This window comes from Sinocyclocheilus grahami, unplaced genomic scaffold, assembly GCF_001515645.1.
Source record: "Sinocyclocheilus grahami isolate Dianchi unplaced genomic scaffold, SAMN03320097.WGS_v1.1 scaffold419.1, whole genome shotgun sequence".
Taxonomy (NCBI): Eukaryota; Metazoa; Chordata; class Actinopteri; order Cypriniformes; family Cyprinidae; genus Sinocyclocheilus; species Sinocyclocheilus grahami.
In genome coordinates, this window is record NW_015505598.1 from 1,630,877 (window position 1) to 1,654,979 (window position 24,103).

The 24,103-nt window shown below is 36.8% G+C and overlaps 1 protein-coding gene across 1 annotated transcript in view; it reads right to left on the bottom strand.

Moving 5' to 3' along the window:
* rsrc1 (arginine/serine-rich coiled-coil 1) overlaps nucleotides 1-21,226 on the bottom strand; it is a 115,760-nt gene extending 94,534 nt beyond the window's left edge. Inside the window, exons 1-2 of the mRNA XM_016232781.1 lie at nucleotides 21,219-21,226; nucleotides 18,286-18,426 (exon numbers count right to left, since the gene is read on the bottom strand). Coding sequence (XP_016088267.1) covers nucleotides 18,286-18,426; nucleotides 21,219-21,226 — 149 coding nt within the window. The remainder of the gene's footprint in view (nucleotides 1-18,285; nucleotides 18,427-21,218) is intronic.
* Nucleotides 21,227-24,103: the final 2,877 nt, after the last annotated feature.

A 24,103-nucleotide genomic window follows, 5' to 3' on the forward strand; every position in this document is an offset into this window, starting at 1 on the left:
CTGGGCTCTTAGCATAATCCCAGCACAGCAGAGATTCGAAATCCATTACAAACCGGGAAAACTCTCCACCGGTCCATCACAGGAGACAAAAGGAGAGAAAGAAAGGCTTCAGGGTTAGACGGCAACACAAGACTACAGCTTTCTTCTGCTTCTCCTGTGTGGTCAGAGCTGCTCTTTCCCTGGCAGGTTTTGGACCAGACAAGTGTTCATGAGTCAGATGAGTGCTGGAAGGGATTACCATTTACTCGCCCTAATGTCATTGTAAACCAATATTTCATTTCATTTTTGGTCTATTGCACAACAAAAAAAGAAGATATTCTGAAGAGCGATGGTCCAAACATTGGGCCCCACAGACTGAGGCATTCATTTGTTCTTTCTGGAGCTATTGTGGGTTTGGAAAGACAAGGTGAGGTGAGTTAATGGGACCGACTTTTAGTGTTTGGCTAAAATGGCTAAGAAGAGTTTATAAAAAAATGAAAATGCTCCAAAAAGAAAAATTAAATGTTTCAGTCCGTGAGGCCCAAAGTTGTTTGGACCATATGACAAAAATTAGTTCAATAACTTGATGAACTGCAGTTTGCAGTTTAAATGAACACTAGAGGCAGTAAAACGCCAACAACTTTTATTCCTTTTCACACAAATAATAATTTACAGGGCCAGAATTTCAATTTCAGATTTTCACACAATCCTTCCACAATATTATGTTATGACTTCAAAACAACTTTAAAAGGGTCATGAACTTCCTTTGTTTTGTTTTTTATTCTGTACTGTTCTCTGAGGTCCACTTATAGATTTTTACATTAAAAAAACAATAATAATTTAGAAGTAATAGGCTATTTTCTGTCCTGTTTTAACCCCTCTCATCAGAACGCTCTGTTTGAATAGATGTGGAGGATTGGGACTCGGAAGAAAACGCCCACTGCTGTGATTGGCTAACAGTTGTGTATGTTTGACAGTGTACATTCCTCACAAATGGACGCTGCTGTGATTTAGGTAAAAAACGCATAAATAACTCAATACAGATCAAACAATCTGTTTAACAGACAACGCAATAGTGACCACGTAATGAAAACAGTTACTCACACTTGTGTTGCTACATTACTGTCGGATCCAATATAGTCGCACAGCATCGTCTTTTAGTTTCAATCTTTCTGAAAATCCCGCGTCGAATTGTGCCTTGAACCAGGTTGTATTTGTTTGGTTTTGTCGACTAAAAACCTACTTTGAAACTCTGATTTGTTCAACTAGAGCACAAGGTGCAGGGCAGGGAGTATTGAAACAGCTCATGGAAATAATCCAGTGCAGTCGGACAATGTTATGGCTTCTGTCATGGCAGCATGTAAAAAGGTGGCACCGGCACCAAATGAAAACAGAATCGAAAATCAAGTGAGAAGGATGGAGAAACGAGCACTTCTTCATTTGCAAAAGGCAGCCATGCACTCACAGACACAGCAGTTAATAAGATAATCATCTGCAGCGCTGCCCTGTTATTGTTAGTCACACCTTGACCTGAAGAATAGAGACGCATCTCCATCACCTTTAACCTGATACACACACACACACACACACACACACACACACACACACGCAGTGTTTAGGGAAACACAAGCCTACACATCTATTCCATCTCCCCTCTTCTCCTAAATCCCAGATCATAAATCTCTAGACTCAAAGCTCAAGAATGACAAACCAAATAGCTATTCCCTCTGGTAGCCTTCAACACGATCAATTATGTTATTTGACAGAACAATTGTGTATTTCATGGCTAAGGAGCATTTAAGGCACAAAGTGAAGTATTAATTACTGCTATCAAAGGAATCGATGCCAGTAGCAAGTCAATAATGGCATTTGAAAAATGGCATTTGCAGTACTGTAGTGCAGAGTACTGACTCAATTTGGTACCAGCTCTTAGGAAACAGCTTTCCAAAGCTCCCGCTCTGTGAAGAGCATCAAAGGTGTATTTTTATAACCTGGTTTAAAGCATTGAGAACTGCAGCACTGTTAAGTGCATGAAGCAACGACCAATCAGAGGTGCTTAAGTCAGAACCCACTCAAAATTACATTTCTGTTCAACTCACCAACTGAGTTCTGCACAACTGCAAATCCTTTCTTAATAACCAACAACAAAGTCTGAACACAATGTAAATAAGAGAGTGATTGTGCAGTGTAGTCAGCTTCATTGATTATAATGGGAGTATCTGCAAGAGTGCAGAACTTGAACTAAACTCACATAATTTACAGCTTCACTGATTATAAAGAGACTATATATATAGTCTCTCTCTCTATATAAATATATATTAGTCAAAATTAGAGCGTTAACGCAGGCGATTCATTTTTTCAGTTTAACGCATTAAAAATATTTAACGCAATTAACGCAGGGGCAGTGCTATGGTTGGCCACCCCACTTACAACCGCTACCAAAAAAGGCATTTAAAGCTGCCTTAAAACTGTGCATGCATGTAATATGTTATATATGAGTCACATTTATTAACATGCTTTTCCAAACTGTCCTGGAGCAGCCCAGCACTGTCTCACTCATCTAACACACTCGTTTCAACTCATCAGTACATTAAGACCTGAAGTGGGTCAGAAAAATTAAAGAGAGATGAGAGAAAATATGATGCGTGTCAGATCTGCTTCACATTCAGCAGCGGCAGCTCTTAAAGTAATAGCAGCCAAAATAACCTAATAACCAACTGCTGTGATGTCTGTAAATCAAAGAACAAAAGAAAAAAGAGGCAATCAATAACTGGATTTGTGTGACAATTGTATTAAGTTCACTTAAATTAGAAGTTGTTACTTTTTAAAGTCTAATAAATGTTCAGATGGATAGCTCTCAGTTATACTGTAATGTTGAATGGCTGTAGTCAATGGTTAAATATGAGGGAAAAACTATTTCATAGAGACATCAGTAGTATTGGTATCAATGATACTGGCCTTCAGTTATAAAAAAGATGCCATTAATATACTGTTTTTATGTTGTTTGTACATTAATTTGAAGATTGTTGAAGATGTGAAATTATTGCAATATAAAAGTATATTTAAAAGTTAGTGCAATATTTTTTTTTAGGTGGGATTAATGTGTGATTAATTTGTTAATTTTTTTTAATTGACAGCACTAATATATATATATATATATATATACACACACACAACTACAAATGTTTTTGGAAGATGGTCTGTTAAAACTTTAAAGTTTTAAAGTCTTGAAAGTTTGTTAACATGGGGATTTGCATATTAACGCGGGTATTTGCATATAACATGTAACCTTAAAACCCCCAAAACAGCTAAGATCATGTCGTTTCAGTCATACTTCGATATAGAACATGCTGTTTAAATGTTTTTTTACATATATTACACAATACTTGAACCAAAACGGAACAATTAAATACAAGTTTAAATGGGTAAATCTTTTTTATCGTTTTTAGTGCTGTCAAACGATTAATCACGATTAATTGCATCCAAAATAAAAGTTTTTGTTTACATAATATGTGTGTACTGTGTTTATTTATTATGCATATATAAAAGACACACACATACAGCATATATTTGGAAAATATTTACATGCATATATTTATATTCATATAATTTATATTATATAAATATATTAAATTATAAACATTAATTATATTTTTCTGAAATATATACATGCATGTGTATTTATATATGCATAATACATATACACAGTACACACACATATAATATGTAAACTAAAACTTATTTTTTATAGCGATTAATCATTTGACAGCACTACTTTTTTTTTGTAAGAATTTTTGATTCTTCATTTTCTTTTCTGACATACTCCAATTCTTGTTAAAACACGCTAGACATGCTTATTCTGTGCATTTTTAGCACTTTTTGTGTGAAATCATTTTTATTTTGTCCATCAAAAGTGTGCTGTCACTTTAATTGAGCGTAAGGAGTGCAGCGCAGCAAAAATAGACTTGGCACCGAAATCATCGCTTCAGTGCTGCTCACGCTCCCGGAGTGAATGCACTCATTTGTTAACGTCCAAGGCGAAAAAAATTATGCAAAATATATACTGTATGTGTGTGCATTTATATATACATTATAAATATACACAGTACACACACACTTTATGTAAACAACATTTTTTATTTTCGATGCGATTAATCGCGATTGATCGTTTGACAGCACTAGTATTGTGACAGCACCACTGCTAACGGCTAAAGGAGGAAGCAAAATGGGTAGTTTATCTTACAGTAACTACCTAATCTTTAGGAAAAACAGCAAGGTTGGTGCTATGTAGGGCTGAAACGATTCCTAGAATACCCCGAGTAACTTGAATACAAAAAATCATAGAGGCAAATTATTTGCCTCGAGGCTCCATTTAGTCCATTTACAGTAACTACACACTGAACACCGTGTTTCCCCACGGACCATTATTACTGACGTACAACTTGAATAAACGCTGGACCAGACCATAGACTGTATAAAAACAGGGACCAGACTTTAAAAAAAAAAAAAGCGCTGAACATATTTAAGACCGTAAATCAATATGGTGGCTAGTTATAATGTCCCTACGTTAGCTATGTTTTGTGAAAGACTAAACGCCATTGTGCATAAAAATACCACAGAAAGAAAGTTAGTCAATATCACATGAAGAGTGCCAGTTTTCACCTCTAAAATCAGCATGATTACAAACGTGATTTTATTCAACACTTCAGTAAACAAGAAGGTATTATTATGAGACTTACGTACATTCATGTCCCTCTGTGTGGGAAACTCCTCCCATGCAGCTTCTGCGTTTCCTCAGCATTGCAAAGATGAATGTTGATACTGATATAATTTGTTTGGTAACAGCCCAAATGTCTTTTATTCTAATTGACTGATTAACTATAAGAATTTGACTTAAAAGATGATGCACACTTTTAGAAAATAAGGCTTTATAAAGGTAAAAATGCCCATAAAATGTAAAAATCTATTTAAACTTATTGGAACAGATTAATTTCTATCACTGCTGTGAACTGACCCGCACACAGAATACGAAGGATATCAAAAACAAGTTTTACACACACACACACACACACACACACACACACACACACACACACACACACACACACACACACACACACACCAGTACGTATAGGGACATTTAAGAGGGTTTATTCTCCAAATAACTCTAATTTCATGTTGCAGAAAATGTGTTTAAAAATTGTGTTTGGTCTCTTGTTCCAAGTTAGCTTCCTGTCCACTGATGTGTGCCTCTCACAAAAGCCACAAAGCCTTCCAAGAACACCGTAAAGGCTTATGTCATGCTTGAGCTTTAGTTAGCCTGAAACTTGTAAGTTAAGTTGCACGACATAAATGCAATGTATAGGTATTATTATTATTTTGACTTATGCCTTAGTTTTAGTTTGTACTGTTTACCTTTTTTAAAGTAATGTGAAATTGAGTTTTGTACTTTTATTTATTTATTTTATTTTTGTATTCGCATTTTGAATGCAATTTGGCAATTAAATGTTAATTTTTCTAAAAATAAAACAAATTAGTTGTTTATTTTAAGAGATCTATCTTATTATCTCTTGCATATTTAGTATTGCTCTTCAATAAAGACAAATTACTTCTCATCCGATTAATCGATGAAATAATCGGTAGAATACTCGATTACTAAAATAATCGATAGCTACGGCCCTAGTGCTATGGTTTAGTGGTTAGTACATGAGCTCTGCCACATTGAGCCATTCCTCTCATTAAGTCATTCACTAGGGCATTCAGATGGCATTAAGACAGGAAGATGCCCTATTACTCAATTATCTCTGCTCTATTGCTATAACTATACGAACGTAGTGCATGAATACACATCATGCATTAACCTGGTGATCTGTTTCTTCTCTCTCTCTCTCCATCTGTCTGGAGGTTGACAGCATTGCTAGCGTCCTATTAGAATAATCAATATGACACCTTTCTTGTTTGGGCCTAAAACGGGATTTGCGTGCAGAGATTTGTATGTGTAAGGCCAGCTCTCAGTCATGGCCCTCTTTTAACCTTAACGAGATTAGAGCGATTATCCGTATGAGCTCCCAGCACTGTACAGACAGGATAAGTGCTCACAAAGCCGTCTTTGTCCGGACGCGAGCGCTGGGCACCCGCGGGTTATCAGAGCTGGACTCGCCATTCTTATTCATTTCTGAGCCCACCTTTATGAATATCTCTCGCTGTCCGCTGCTCGAAGGGACAGTAAGACCCCCATTCTCTCTTTCCTCAGGACAGAAAACAATGCAATCTGGCCTGGAGCGCCATGCTGCCATGTGGCGTCTGCTCTCGGGTTTGCTCTGTCACTACATGTGGAAGACCAGAGGTGCTTCTCTGGAGATGCAATAAGAGCTAGAGAAAAACATGATTCTATACGTGCTTCAGTTACAAAGGCAATAGCCTGCATAAATAAAATGACATGTTTATATCTGCAATGTTTAATAGATAGCCTCAGTTTGGGTCATGTCACATAAAATATGCTGTCTACTCTGACAAAGACCTATGTTCAGACAAGCTGTGTTAAATGAAATGGTCAGAGATTAACACACATGCACATGGGTCAAAGACTTTTCAAGCATCACAACAATACGTTTAATACAGCTTTAAACTTTTTTTATCAATGCGGACACCAAAACAGGACGTCCCGTCTTTGACCGACATACAGCAACAAAAAATGGACCACCACAGTTTCATAACGAACCTATCTATTTTTTTTCCCACAGATTTTAAACATTTTAAATCTCTAATGTTGAGTTTTTGACTGTTTATTTAGCAATGCTTCTGTCAATCCAGCAGCATGGTTCACACTAATTTTTTTCAGGCAAAATAAAAGCTTGAGGGTCTAACGGTTGCAAGTAAACAAATTAAGACCCAATCATGTTTTTTTTTTTTTTACTGAAAAGTTAATATTATCCATATCATTATTAAATATTCTTTTTTATTTTACAGTGCAGTTGCATTACTATAGTAATGTTTATGTCTTATTATTATGCAAATTGTTTGGCTTCCTAAATGTGAGACACTATAACAACTGAAAATCCAAGTCAGTGCAAAGACTTTATTTATTTAGTTTTTACTCTGTTCAGTTCAGTTTGGTCTCTGATAGAGATCTGAACTCTTAAGTTTGCTCTCAAAGTGCACCAGATTGCTTAATTTAACTTTAAAATGTACAACATTTTCTTATGAGGGACCATAAGGAGGTCTCCTTAAACCGTAGTTCTCAACCAGGGGGCCACAAGACAGATTAAAATGAATTAAAATAAGACTAAACCGTTTAAAATAAGCAAAATCAGCTGAAAATTAAGATGTAAGACGAAATCGAACGTTTTAATTAAAATGTTCCCCTTTCACAATTATTTATTTTATTTTAAGAACCACTGCTTTCATGATCTTGGACAACCAATATATTACCAAAAATAATAATAATAATAATAAATAAAAATAATAATAATAATTAATAAATGACTTTTTTTTAATCATTTAAAATAATTACTTTACATTTCTTCTTATTTATTTAATCTATTTTTTATTTACAAATGAATATACATTTCGTCAAGCTCTAAAATATTTTATTATGCAGAAATTGCTATTTGTGAATAAAAGAACATTTAAAAACCATGCAATCACAAACTAGGAAAGTCATGTGGTAATAAAAACAATGAAGAACATTCACTTAATTTAATTATACTGTTATTATTCAGTTATTTTTTGTATGTTGCCAAAAGTTTGAAAATGAGCCGCTTTGTTACTATAGCAGGAGTATCATAAATATCATCAAATATAGTTTTTGACAACGACGGGCGCCTTGGAGTCCAAAAAGTGGCGAGGCAGTCTCACAGCCTCCTGCAGGAAACACTGTAATCACACCGAATGAAAACATGAAAACACACCCCAAACACACAATCACGTTAAAAGTGTGCGCTGCCTTTTTACTTCACCTCTAATAAGCCTTTCAAAGGCCTACACTGGGCAGTTTGGTGAAAATAGCAAATGGACTGATGTGGAAGTCATAACAATCTCTTGTCCATAATTTATCAGCGTGATTCATTTGGGTCTGAATGGTAAACATGGCACCCACACACTTCCCTGCCCGTGTGCACGGCCGCAAATTAACCAGCTTTCAAACACTCGTACGCTTTCAAAGCTCTTACACAGTGAGTGATGTTAACAATCTGTCTATCTGTACAGAAACAGCGCAGGGAAAGTACAAGAGAACCAGAGCGCATGATTAAACAGCACAAGGGAAATAAAAACTATAACATAAAAGACAGATCTCAATATCTCAATCAAACGCCACACAATAAGAGCAGGGAAAGTAGGAAAATCTGACAGACGAGAACGATTGCCATTCTAGTTTGCTACCCATAAATAACACTGTTCAAGTTATTTTCCACTTATTTTATCAGCTGAGGATACACATTGATTGTGGACTGATGTGGTTCATGTTTCACACTTCTTCATTAGAGTATGTATTGATGAAGTGCTTGTCATAATACTGGAATACACACGTCCACACACAGCCTCAGTCGAATGAAATCCATTAGACGCATAATGACACACAGTCATCGTGGCTCTGCGATTGCTGAGAAAAAGGTTTGGATCAGACGTGAGCAATCAGTCAGCATCACTGCCATCAGAGAGCAATGAAGTACACGTCAAATTTAGTGGTCGGCTTTCAATCAATTCGATACATTTTTTAGATGTCCGCTGCCGATATCTTGGAGAAAAGGGTGGCTGATATAAAGCCGATAAATGCATCACAATATTTAATCTCAAGATATTAAAACACACGCCTAACACTGCTGAAATAAAATACATTTTTACACAATATTTACTAAATTAGATATAAATAACTTCATTAAAAAAACTGATTTATACTTTAGATGGCAACTTCTTGATTCTATAGTACTATTGCAGTAAAAAAACTTAAAATATAAACAGTAAGTAATAAGGAGTAAACACTAGTTCATGTGATAAATCTTTTTATCTTAAATCTCTTTTGTTTGTGCGCGTTCTGCATTCACGAATCAGTCTGAATGAACAATATAAATGACGTTAATGGGAAGACTAATTTAAAAAGTAAGTAACTCACACGCTTAGATATAACACCTTTGTTACATCAAAATAAAGACTTAAAATGACATGAAAACATGATCAGTGGGAGCATAGGTGTAGAATACGCGGGGATGCAGGTTTGCAGACCCCACTATTAATAAAACGTAAATTCGTCTCAAACACTTTTTTCATGCATGTGTGTTCACATAGAGATTTACTCGAGGGCTAGAGTGAATAAATCTAGATTTAAATGCAAAGAGACAGGAAGGTCTTTGCATGACCTGATGTTTCTTCGCATCCAAAATGAGGAGATGTGAACATTACGGAGCATTACAAACACTCTCAAGCACTGTGTGTTTCATTCATACTCGAAGCCAGAGGGCGCTCTCACACAGAAAATTCTAAATGGACTCATAGAGGTAATAAATTGTGATGTGCCAGGAAATCCCTAATATGGACAAAGCTATCCAGGTATATATATGGTTTTTATGTGATAATTGGCATATCAATAGTAGCTTCTAGAAACTATAATAACAGATATAGTATAGATATAATAGATTTTCTGCTTTATTCTGTGATAAAAATGGCAAAAAAAGGGTTTGTAGTAGATAAATTAATCATGCAATTGTAATTAATTGTATGATTAATTTTATTAATTAATTTTAATTTTATAGAATACAAAGTATTGGTTATTGTCTCGCAGCAATTAAATGTAGGAGATAAGAAAATAATAATAATAGAACCTGTCAATTAGCCAAAAATAAAACAACCTAACTTCTGAAATCTCCCGTGTGGGAGTTTTTAGTGAGTAATCAGCTTGGTGACATTTAAAAAAGTGAACTATTAAAAAGAACAGTTCACATAAGCTTTCATAAATATAATATTGATTACATTGTTAATGTAAAAACATAAAATCGTTTTTTTTCTTTTTATGATAGTGTAAGTAATGTTTATTTAACTGAGAAAATGTGACTAAGACATGAATTTACATATGATTAAAAAACAACAACTTTGAAGACTTTGCCTCCTCATTTCACCACTGATATATACATAAACATAATATAGTATATACATGACAAATATAATTCAATAAATAAATACATGTCCGCATCCTATTTGCACATTGCACACAGGTTTTTAAGCAATCTACAAAATGCACGCTTCAGAAGATCTCACAGCTGGATTTGCCAAAGTTTTCATGGTTTGTGAAATTAAATGTTTATTAGATATTCAGAGACTTATATAAAGCATATCTGCTGAATGCTGACAGTAGATGGGAAAGTATTATATAAGCATCTGTCTTATTGAAAAGCAAACACTACTTTTTCTTACCATTTAACTATTTTGGTTAACAGTTCTGTGTAATCATTTATTAGACAGAACTTTGAAATAGAGACAACAAACTAATGAAGATGGAAAACAGGAGAGCAGATTTTTTTTCTTTTTATGATAGTGTAAGTAATGTTTATTTAACTGAGAAAATGTGACTAAGACATGAATTTACATATGATTAAAAAAACAACAACTTTGAAGACTTTGCCTCCTCATTTCACCACTGATATATACATAAACATAATATAGTATATACATGACAAATATAATTCAATAAATAAATACATGTCCGCATCCTATTTGCACATTGCACACAGGTTTTTAAGCAATCTACAAAATGCACGCTTCAGAAGATCTCACAGCTGGATTTGCCAAAGTTTTCATGGTTTGTGAAATTAAATGTTTATTAGATATTCAGAGACTTATATAAAGCATATCTGCTGAATGCTGACAGTAGATGGGAAAGTATTATATAAGCATCTGTCTTATTGAAAAGCAAACACTACTTTTTCTTACCATTTAACTATTTTGGTTAACAGTTCTGTGTAATCATTTATTAGACAGAACTTTGAAATAGAGACAACAAACTAATGAAGATGGAAAACAGGAGAGCTGATGCTCAGGAACTGGCCATTCTTAGCACTGTCAAAATAAAAGTCCTGCTTCTGACGTTCAAGTATTCAAAGTGTTTATTGTCATATGCCCAGTGAGGATAACAAGTTTCCCTGAGCAATGAAATTCTTATTTTGCTGTCCACAATGAATGCCAAAACTACACAAACACACACATACACAAACTATACACACATACAATGTAAGAAACATAATAATAAAAACTATGCTGCAGTAGTAGGAATATAGACTATGAAAAAAAATAGAGATAGACTGTGTATCTATATATGCGAGTATAGAGTGGAAATATAGAATGTGAAAATAGAATATAGACTATGTATATGGTATCTATATATGCGACTGTACAGTATTAACTTATGTGCAAAAAACAATAGTGCAGTAACAGATGAGGCTACATGAGTACTATTAACAAATATACAATGGTAGTAATAACAGCAATAACATTACAAATGTTCAAATGAGATGAAACAATATCAGACATATCAGCCAAACAGAAAATATATCGGCTGATAAAAAAAATAAAATCGGACAACATTAACTTAGGCAAAACGATTTACTGTGGTAACAGACAGCAAAAAGCTTAACCTGAAACCTTGAGTATTCCTTAAAAATACAGTATTTAATGTAGGTCTACCTGTAAAGCCATGCATTTTCCTGTAGCTCAAACAGTAGAGCATTGTGCTAGCAACACCAAGGCCACGGGTTTAATTAATGGGTTTATTAGTAATGGTTCTTATTTTCAACAATGTTAAAAAAGTTTCCCCTGCTATTTTTCGGAAACTTTCAACATTGCTAATAATCAGAAATGTTTCTTGAGCAGCAAATCATGTGACACTGAAGACTGCAGCAATGATGCTGAAAATTCAGCTGCGCATCACAGAAATACATTACAGTTTAACAGATAATCACACAGAAAACTGTTATTTAAAATTGTAATATTTCACAAAATTAGTGTTTTTACTAATGCAGCCTTGGTGAGCAGAAGAGACTTAAAAAAATCATAATGTCAGTACTGTACTAAAATAACTAAAACTAGTTTTAAAAAAAATATATATATAAAGAAACTACAAGTGTATTGCAATGATACTAAAATAAGACTGATCTGAAGTCTTGCTCCGCTCTTTTGAAAGCTGTTTACGAGAGATCGAGCGAGTGTGTTTTTACTAATGCAGCCTTGGTGAGCAGAAGAGACTTAAAAAAATCATAATGTCAGTACTGTACTAAAATAACTAAAACTAGTTTTAAAAAAATATATATATATAAAGAAACTACAAGTGTATCGCAATGATACTAAAATAAGACTGATCTGAAGTCTTGCTCCGCTCTTTTGAAAGCTGTTTACGAGAGATCGAGCGAGAGATCACGAGAGAGGACAGTGATTAAAAACACCACACGCTGTATCTAAACGGGGAAGTGGATGTGTTGACAAGCACATTTCCATAATGCTCCTAAATCCAGAAAGAGGTCTGTCATGTCGGGACCTCATAAGCAGCTGTTCCGGCTCTAATCAGTCCTCGCTCTGTCTGTCTGGACCATAAAACAGTGCAGCCACGGACGCAAACGCATCACAGGCCGATCAGGAGCGGCCCCGCGAAACGGCCGTAAAAGTGGGCCGGAGCGAGGCTCTACTGATTAGATACGAGTTTGTTGTGGATGGCGACTGCACAGCTCAGCACGAGCAGATCACTTTAATTGGATTGTGGGATTTCATTTGGTTTTGCCGGAGCGCCGTCATCACGCTCCAGGGCTGGATCTCTGTGTGTGCGAGTGACTGTGATTGTGGTTATGATTAAACTAAACTAATAAACCCCCACAAGGCAGTCAAACAAGAATTGTGAACATAATCAGAAAATGCTTAACATGTTAAAAGCTGGGAAAGCTTTGACGAAGTGTGCCCGTCCTCCCAGCGGCTCCAGGCATGTGTGTGCGCTTTAACTGCCTGCTAATGCTTAACCAGATTACAGAGGCCAGTAAGTGGATTGTTCCAGCTTGCCTTCGCTCACATGGGGTGTTTCCATTGTGATTAGCGGTGGCCAGAGCAGTCCTTACACACACACACACACACACACACACACACACCGACACACAGACACACAGACACACAGACACACACACGATCTGCAGCGCGGATTCAAATCACTCATGAAGCTCTTCAAATGTGTCTGTGTCAGAGTGCATACAGCAGGTTAACAAACCACAACAAAACCCAGGAACAAAAAAAAGAGAAGGCTATTGAAGGAGAAAAGCCAACCGGAAGCAGCAGGGTAGAGCTTTTTATGTGCATCTGTCGCGAAGAGTGCCGTTTTCTCCAAAAATTACCATGATTACAAATGTGATATTGAATTCAGTAAACAATAAGTTAATTAAGAGACTTACGTTTTAGACGCCATATTGCCCAGTATGAACTGACCAGCACACAGAATATGAAGAATATTAGGAGTCAACTTTTCTTCGGCAGTCCTTAAGGTACAAGCACAATAACACACTCAGCAAAATATCGTCTAATTATTGTTATCGATAAAATCCCAGAAAATATCGAGATATAATTTTTTGTCAATATCGCACATCCCTACCCAGGTCTAACAATTTGCACTAAAGTTACCATATACCGACACTCAAAACAAAAGAATTCTGATTTGTCATGCTGTGTTCCTGAATTTGGAAAGATTTTCACACTGATCCTCTGCATAATGCTGCTGCTTAATATTTTTGTGGAAACCATAATCCTTTTTTTCTTACTTTTTGATCAACAGAACACTCGAACGAACAGCATTTATTTAGAATATATATATATATTTTTTGTAACAATGTATAAGTCTTTACTGTCACGGCTATTGCATGCATCAATCATAGACAGAGATGATTTCACAAATTTGAAATGCATAAGAGATGTAAATAAAATAATTATTTTGCATTTGACTATAGCCTACTGTATCCGTTCAACTCTGTATGTCCATATTCAACAGCCAGCAATAAGTTCTGGAGCTTGTGTCATTGACCAACATCTAGTTCAGACACTTGAGAATCAACAGTAGTTGAAGGATTTCCAGTAATTTCGTCTATTTAGCACGTCTATTTACTGGTAATTTTCTGGAAAGGGCAGTAGATATGAAAGCCCCTATTGCCTAGAAATCAACCACAGCACCCTATCAGTGCCCAGAAACCTGTCAAAATACCCCAACCAGAATAATCAAGACCTGTTCCCCATCATTTCGCTTTATTTAATGCTTGATTCATCGGTGGTTCACTCTTAAGTCAATACTCGCACATATAGGCAAATGCATACTCTTTAAACAAAACAAAAACTATATTTTTTGGTCTTTGATGAGTGCATGTTACACATCTTTAACTTCATTGCTTACTGGTTTCCATCTGCGTCAAGTTGCATATGCTTGCATACAGAACACAGACCGCTTCTACACCATCCTATCACCGCTTCAAATCTCTGTTCCCTCCAGATATCATAAAAGAAATTCCAATAAATCAACTTTGACACGAGTCATAAGTAGAGACGTTGGTGAAGGTGTACAGGGCCGTGTGTGAGTGAACAAACACATCAGTGTGAATGGAGTTACTGGAGATTGAAGCTCAGATTAAGGCAGTGGTCCCGAGGGTCTAAAGTGTTTAAGATAACGGCCCCTGTGTTTGCTCATTTGTGTTTGTTAATGTCATGCCAGCCACATCCCCTAATTACAGCCACAATTACATCTATTGACTCCCTCAGGACACATAAGCTGCAGAGAAACTAAATACAGAACACACACAAACAAACAGACACACACACACACTCATACGCACATGCGCACACACACACGCACACACACAAACAGAGAATAGCAGCCAGTGTCTGGGGATCAAACCCTGTGTTTACGGTTTACACTCAATCATCACTAGTTCTTTGTTAGATTTAGAATTCAATTCAATTAAATTGTGTCTCGTCCAGTCATTTCCAGATCACCTGAGGAAACGACAAGCAAGTAGCTCTGAAACTCTGTGAAAAAAAAACCTATCGCACCTTTGGTGTTCCCAGTCAAACATGACTGGCCTTTAAAAAAATGCTTGTAAATCTCTTGTTATGCTGTATTATTACCAGTCAGCTTGTTTACTTTCAATTAGGACAGGATTTGTACTTGTTTTTGGAGCTGACTGATCTGACTGAGTGAAAAAAGTGTTATTGTGGACAAAATTATCCACAAATATTCAATAAAATATGAAAATAAATTTGCACTGTTTATCACACTAGTGTGCTTTGTTTAGCCAGAGAGTTTGTTTTGAAATGCTTTTATTTTGCACAAAAAAAAAGTCACACTTGTAGTGTTTACAGTGAAAATTGACCTCCATATAAAAAAATAGCTTATAAATCTCACTATGCTATATTATGACCAAATATTTGATTCCATATTTTTGTCAACTTGTTTTACTTCAGTTAGCACAGGTTTTGAATTTATTTTTGTAACTGAATGAACGGTAGGCTTCACTGATCTGAGCCTCAATCATATGATGATAACGTTCATCTCTGTGAGAAAGAAAGAAAGCCTGCAATACTCAATATAGTTTGTTTGTGTACATAAACGTGTGTGTGTGTGTGTGAGAGAGAGAGTGTGTGTGAGTGTGTGTGTGAGAGAGAGTGTGAGAGTGTGTGTGTGTGTGTGCGTGTGTGTGTGTGTGCGTGCGTGCGAGTGTGTGTGTGTGTGTGTGTGCGTGCGGGCGAGTGTGTGTGTGTGTGTGTGTGCGTGCGGGCGAGTGTGTGTGTGTGTGTGTGTGCGTGCGGGCGAGTGTGTGTGTGTGTGTGTGTGCGTGCGGGCGAGTGTGTGTGTGTGTGTGTGTGCGTGCGGGCGAGTGTGTGTGTGTGTGTGTGTGCGTGCGGGCGAGTGTGTGTGTGTGTGTGTGTGCGTGCGGGCGAGTGTGTGTGTGTGTGTGTGTGCGTGCGGGCGAGTGTGTGTGTGTGTGTGTGTGCGTGCGGGCGAGTGTGTGTGTGTGTGTGTGTGCGTGCGGGCGAGTGTGTGTGTGTGTGTGTGTGCGTGCGGGCGAGTGTGTGTGTGTGTGTGTGTGCGTGCGGGCGAGTGTGTGTGTGTGTGTGTGTGCGTGCGGGCGAGTGTGTGTGTGTGTGTGTGTGCGTGCGGGCGAGTGTGTGTGTGTGTGTGTGTGCGTGCGGGCGAGTGTGTGTGTGTGTGTGTGTGCGTGCGGGCGAGTGTGTGTGTGTGTGTGTGTGCGTGCGGGCGAGTGTGTGTGTGTGTGTGTGTGCGTGCGGGCGAGTGTGTGTGTGTGTGTGTGTGCGTGCGGGCGAGTGTGTGTGTGTGTGTGTGTGCGTGCGGGCGAGTGTGTGTGTGTGTGTGTGTGCGTGCGGGCGAGTGTGTGTGTGTGTGTGTGTGCGTGCGGGCGAGTGTGTGTGTGTGTGTGTGTGCGTGCGGGCGAGTGTGTGTGTGTGTGTGTGTGCGTGCGGGCGAGTGTGTGTGTGTGTGTGTGTGCGTGCGGGCGAGTGTGTGTGTGTGTGTGTGTGCGTGCGGGCGAGTGTGTGTGTGTGTGTGTGTGTGCAGAAGCATGAGAGTACATGTACCCTGAACAGTAAATGTTTCTCTTATTTCCAAACTCCCCTATTCATTTTCAATGGAAGGTTATTTTTGACCAATATAATCTCAGCTCAATGAGGCCTACGATTGAAAAATAAATACAAAGCCTGACCTAATTGAAAAAAAACAAGTTGACACAAAATCTAATCCAATATTTGGTGATAATGTAGCATAATGAGAAATGTATAAGCATTTGTAGGCTAGTCATTCTGACCAGGAACACCACAAGTGTAAGAAAGGTGGTGGGGGTAAAAAAAAATCCCCCCAAAAAGTACAAAAAATATCCAAAAAATGATGGGAAGTGATTATACCCCGAGTGAGCAAAGTTAATACGTTTTAGCAATAACATTAACTTGCATTTTCAGGAAAAAGAAAATCCTCTCCAAGTCAAAATGACTGTAACACAACGAGAGGGTTAAAGTCAGTCATTCAGGTTTAGATATCATGAGAGTGAGTAAATAATGACAGGATTTTCATTTTTGGGACCTATTTCCGAGTTTTTTTCCCCTTTCTTAAGCATAAAATAATATATGATTGTACAAAACTCATGTGGTTGCCTTATTTAACACTGAAACACTGGTCAATTTAAGGGTGGGCAATATAACCAAAATCTTATAACATGACATGAGTAATTATTACACAATAACTAACTAACTTACTAACTATTATTTATTCATTCATTCATTCATACTAACTATTAATAAGCAGCAAATTGGAGTTTACCGAGTAATAGTTAATACTATGTTAATAGTGAAAATCGGTGCCCAAACTAAAGTGTGACCTAAATTATGCACATTTGGAAAAGAAAACACATTTATAGGCACATTTCAGTAGGTTTAATATGATTTATGTTTTACACAGAGAATGTAATCATTGTTTTAGACAACGGACAGCCCTAAAATGAAGTAATAACAATAATAATGTGTTCTCATGTGTAACTGTCTGTGTGTAGATGCAATTAAAGCTGTAATTAAGTCGAACACGGAAATAGTTGTGCAAGCAGTCCATTTCTCTCTAGAGGTTGTTTATGGGCATGTGACTATGCTCTCATTAGCGGCTTACTTCACAGCCAATCAACGCTCACAGACAGCAGCTTCACAGGCCCCTCTAATTATTACACCTAATGATGAATGCTACGTGTAATAATTACTGCCGTCACTTAGTCAGATGTATACCTTTATTTGGAAACATTTCCAGACCCGTCCAAACATCAGAACGTCTGTACGGATCAACAACATCTTGAACAGATTGTGCATAATTACTGGTGTTTCCGTGTCGTGAGCTAGTTTAGCAATGCGTGAGCCAATGGTGGAAGTGGAACGGAGAACGCTTTGTCTCTCAGGAGTCGAGGAAGGGTTTGAGAGCGGCGAACAGCAGAGCTGGATGGAAATGCAGTTAGCTCTTGCTCACGCATATTACACCGGGGCATAAATCAAGACGGGGAGAGAGCAGCAAACGCATTAGACGCCCAGCGGGACGGTGTATACACTGAGTTTGAAGGGCAGATATCAGGCTGGATGGATGAGGCCTACCACACGATTGAGCTGAACTCTCAGCTGAATCCAGACTATAAGATTTCCTACACAGACATGAGACGGGTGTATTGATGACTCGGTGCAATCTGGGAGTGTGTGTGTGTGTGTGTGTGTGTGCTAGAGAAAACTAGAAACCGAAATGTCACAAAAAGAAAGTATTACCTTTGTTTGTCTTTGGCTTTGTCCGTCTCTTTGTCTTTAGTTCTGTCCCGTGTCCGGTCTTTGTCTCGGTCTCGGTCTCGACGCTGGCCACGATCGCGATCTCTGCTGCGACTGCGAGACCTTCGGTGACGCGAGCGAGACCTCCAAGAAACACACAATACCCAAACATTACACTGAAACTGATAAAACATCTAAAGCAACTTGAAAAAGCAAAACCAGTCCTAAGTAGGGGTTGGGTTGAGCATGCAAAAGAAAGATTATTATTAGTGCTGTCAAACGATTAATCGCGATTAATCGCATCCAAAATAAAAGTTTTTGTTTTTTTGTTTACATAATACGCTTGTGTGTGTGTGTATGTACATATAAATACAAACACATGCAAGTATATATTTAAGAAAAATATGTTGTGTTTATATATTAAATATAATATAAATATATAAATGTATATACATGTAAATATTTTCAAAAGATTTACTGTATGTGCGTGTATTTATATATACACTACCGGTCAAAAGTTTGGGATCAGAACAAGTTTTAATGTTTTTACAGGAGTTTCTTCTGCTCATCAAGGCTGCATTTATTTGATCAAAAATACAGGGGAAAAATGTAATATTGTGAAATGTTATTATGATGTAAAATTACGTTTTTCTATTTTAATATACATTAAACTGTAATGTATTTCTGAGATGCGCAGCTGTATTTTCAGCATCATTACTCCAGTCTTCAGTGTCACATGATCTTCAGAAATCAGTATAATATGCTGATTTATTATCAGAGCTGGAAACTGTTGCTGCTTCATGTTGTTTTGGAAACTGATACTTTTTTCAGGATTCTTTGATGAATAAAAAGTTTTAAAGAAGAGCATGTATTTAAAATAGAAATCTTTTCTAACAATAAACACTACTGTTCAAAAGTTTGAGGTCAGTAAATTTTATTTACTTTTTATTTATTACTTTTATTAAAAATTGTACTTGCTTTTATTCAGCGAGGATGTGTTAAATTGATAAGAAGTGATAGCAAAGATTTATATTGTTAAAAAAGATTTATATTTTGAATAAATGCATCCTTGATGAGCAGAAGACACTTCTTTAAAAACATTACACGTCTTACTGATCCCAAACTTTTGACCGGTAGTGTACATAATAAATATATACAGTACACATACATATATTATGCAAACAAAAACTTTAACGCCATTAATCGTTTGACAGCACTAATTATTATTCTAACTCCAAAAGGTGCAATTCATAAAAACTCAATTGTGGCCAGGGTGATTGAATCTCTAAATCAACACTGGCGTGATGAAAGTCATAGAAACTAATTCCACAGCCGTGGACCTTTTTTACATTTCCAATTTTTGGCTCCAATAGCAAAAGAAAAATCCACGATAGAATTTCTACGGCTTTACAAAAGAGAAAAAAAGAAAGATGTCAAATTTTCTGTCACTCCCTCAGAGGGACAACAGTGTTAACTTTGCTGTAATTTAATGCCAAGGTAATATAACACAAAGTATAGTGTTATAAATGTACAAATGTAACCTAAATTGCGGGGATCAAATATCCCCACAAGGGCAGTAAACCTGAAATCGGCTATATATTACAGGGACCCACGTCACACAGACGTCTTTCATTGTCTTGCACATTCATTATTACAGACCTGTTACAAAAGTAACAAACTACATAAGAAAATCAGTTTAGTTTGGGGACCAATTTTCCCTATTAACTAACTATTAACTATGATTTTCGTCTCAAACTCCTAATGGGTATGGGTTTAAGGATTAAGGGATCTAAAATATGCTCATGCTGAACAAGGTGCTTTATAATTACTAATAAACGGCAATATGCTAATAATATGCATGCTAAAGAGCATCATTATATTAGTATGTGCGGGAAATCTTAATAAAGCGTGTATTTCTGCCCTTCCTGAAGACTAACATACTACATTAAAGGGGTCATATGATGCGATTTCAAGTTTTCCTTTCTCTTTGGAGTGTTACAAGCTGATTGTGCATAGATAAGATCCCTGAAGTCTCAAAACCAAAGAGATATACTTTATTAAAGTTAAGATTCGACCACGGCCCCCCTAAAATGCCTCGTTCTAACACGCCCCCACATATCTACCTCACTATGTGGAAATATTTGCATAATGCGCCCAAATGTGCACGCAAAGAAAGAAGGCGTGGTTTCAGTAACCGCAGTTAGTGTTGAAGCAGCCATGTCAGGGAGACGCTGTGTGTTTCTAGACAAAAGCAAAAGCACTTTATTTGGCCTTTCCGGAAGTAGATGCATTTAGGAATCTTTAAGATGACTTACAACAGAACAGCAATGCATTTTATGGATGACCGTTTCGTGAACCTAGGAGAGGAGGTCATTCTGACTTTGCTATGACAATCTGGCTCTTCTGAATCAGCTACTGTTTTGTTATTAGTTTTAGTATTTGCTATTGACTGTTCAGATGCGGAGTTTTGTGCATCGTGTGCGTGTGTGTGTGTGTGTGTGTGTGTGTGTGTGTGTGAGAGAGCGAGAGAGCCCAGCTTCATCACTGTGTCTGTCACACGACTCTGTTCCCCTTTCGGGCTCTATCTTTACATTTATTTTGAAAGATGAAGCTGGCGATTATGGTAAGGGGCGTTACATTTCCGACGAGTGCTTGCGGTGTTCGGCCAATCACAATGCACTGGGTCAGCTGGCCAATCAGAGCAGACTGCGCTTGTCGGAAGGAGGGGCTTTGTAGAAAACGAAGCGTTTGAGAGAGGCGGGGCATAGAGGACCTACAATAATGTACAGCATTTGAAAAATAATGTTTTTTGAACATTAAAGCATGTCAACATATTCTGTTACACCAAATACACAAAATAATGATCTTTAAAAAAGCATCATATGACCCCTTTAATCATGAACCACTATTTTGGACCATGCATTTTCATATAGCACCTGGTCATGTTTTGAAGAGCCCAACGATCCACTTTAATTTCACCTTGATTCATATATACTTCAAAGCAAATGTGCGCACTACAAAAGATTTTTGAGGTAAAAACAAAATTCCATTATTGAGTAATTTTCCTTCCTTTGGTTCACTATTAAGTCTTAATTCAGTGATTTATATTTTGAGTGGTTGGGTTAGATTTGGCAGGAAATTTCAGGTTTATGTAATCTGTGCTTATGTGACTATAACATATCTGTAAGTAAAGAAGGTCTGCAATGACGGGGAAAGGATGATGTTTTGAACAACAATGGTGCCCACTGACAAAAAATATCACACAATAAAGCAAATCATACAGGTTAGAAAGGACATGAGGGTGAGCAAATGACAGAATTTTAATTTTTAGGTGAACTGAAAATGTCTTTAGTCTTTAAAGTGTTGGTGTCACAAACAACTGGACCATTTATTTGGATCATGCTGTAAACCATACCAAAAATCACATCATAACTAATGACAAAAGTAAAACCGGTCCCCTTTTTGACGTGCATGTGTAGAGTTGTTACTGTGTTTTTAAAGTCAGATCATGACTAATCACTGTTTTCATGATCGATCATTGGTGTCACTTACAAGCACTCGTGCCAAAGCCTATTGGCTGCATGAAGAGGCCATTAGAGAGGAGCTCGCTATGACTGGACACATGCTGTATCGATCCTTCAGACAGCTAGAGAATACAGCGAGATTTAAAGGATTTTACTTACCAAAGCAACAGACTCCAGAGCCATACATCCACACCGTGACACACACACACACTTCTGTACTGATTCTATTTGCAATTTTAAAAAAAATATTCATTTGTCCATTAAAAAAGAAACAAGACTATGGTTTTACACAATCCATGCCAAATCAGGAGCCATATCAAAATATACAAGTCATATGACCAAATAATCACACCAATTTAAAAATAACATGATCATGTGACCCTAAAATCAAGTCCCTGGACCACAAAACCAGCCGTAAGTGCCAATTTTTCAAAATTGAGATTTATACATCATCTGAAAGCTGAATAAATAATATTTCCATTGATGTAAGGTTTGTTAGGATAGAACAATATTCGGTCGAGATACAACTATTTGAAAATCTGGAATCTGAGGGTGCAAAAAAATCTATATATTGAGAAAATCATCTTTAAAGTTGTCCAAAAAAGTTCTTAGCAATGCATATTACTAATCAAAAATTAAGTTTTGATATATTTACGGTAGGACATTTACAAAATATCTTCATGGAACATGATCTTTACTTAATATCCTAATGATTTTTGGCATAAAAGAAAAATGTATGATTTTGACCCATACAATGTATTGTTGGCTATTGCTACAAATATCCCCCAGCGACTTAACACTGCTTTTGTGCTCCTGGCTCACATATAATCTGCAACAAGATAAAGCTACACCAACGTACCTTTAACATTCTATAGCATAACAGCTATAATCTCCAACATTAATGATGGCAAATATATTTGCATATTTGCAAATATGCAAATATATAACAACAGAAATCTATGTAAACAGAAATGGATTTGGATTTTTTTTTTTTTCATTAAAACACATGAAATAAAAAAATACTTTCCCACTATCTTAAATACACAAAATGCAATGTTTTTGCATAATTTGAAAAAAAGCTTGCAGCTTGATTTGAAATAAAGGTATTTTAACAACGATTATTTTTAAAAACGAGACAAGACAAAAACAAACAAAAAAAATCACTTGAGATCTCAAGCAGGCTCTTCAGTGACTACGCTAGCTTTTGATAAAACGTTAAGGGCAGAATGATTGTTAAGTGTGGTGAAAATGATGGCACAACTGTAGGACAGCTGTAATTTTTAATTCTTTACACACATTTCTTATTCATTTATGTTAATTTCGTTTTAAAACATGTAATGCTTCGTATTTTTAAAGTACAGAATTCTACAATCTTCATAGTTTCATTGCACAGTCTGCATTTGTTTATTCCAGTGCAATATATTGGCCCATGCATTGTAAAGTCAATTCAGGGAAGATTCGTAACTGTTGTGCTACAATGTCATCATAATTCGGCACTAATGTGCATTGCTTAGGGATAGTGAAAGTGAAAACCGGCATCATTCTCTCACCCTCGTGTTGTTCCAAACCAGTACGACTTTCTTTTGTGGAAAACAGAAGATATTTTGAAGGACGCCAAAAGCATTTTGGTGATCCCTTTTTTCAAATTATTTATTTATCCAAGTCATACAGGTTTGTGACGAGTAAATGATTTTCATTTTTGGGTGAACTATTGCTTTAACAATTCTCAGCATCGGGGAAAGCTTCCAAAAACCTTCTTTTGTAGGATGCAGGTAACCTTGTTTCATCAGCTTTAACAATATTCCTGACATTAGAGACGGGGTCTAGAAGCAGATCACTATTTGAAAAACCCGAGTCTGGAAAAACACTAAATCTGCAGCACTTCTATTTTTTACGTTGTTTTATCTGATCGTTTAGCAGGCAGAGCAAAAGCAGTTATAGTTACACGAGAGAACACAAGAGCGGTCTTATTTTAGCAAATGTACTTGTGGCCAGGCGCATGTAATAAACACCAGCACCGTCGGTTCGCCGCTTTTTCATCTCTTTCTCTCTTTCCGCAGCCCAGCTCACTTCTGGGCCTGTTGCAAATTAAATTTATTGTAGTTAATAGACTGTGGTGCGGCTGCTAAATGTCAATTTCATTACCAAGGCCTTACCCTTAGAGAATTATGACCTCATTTAAGGCGAGGGGGTAAATGTGTTAATGCGGGATGGCCAGATAAACACACGCGTCCAGCAGCATCATGCCAAGAGTGGGCTATTTTACATGACTTTCAGCTATTATCGCCAGAGGAAAA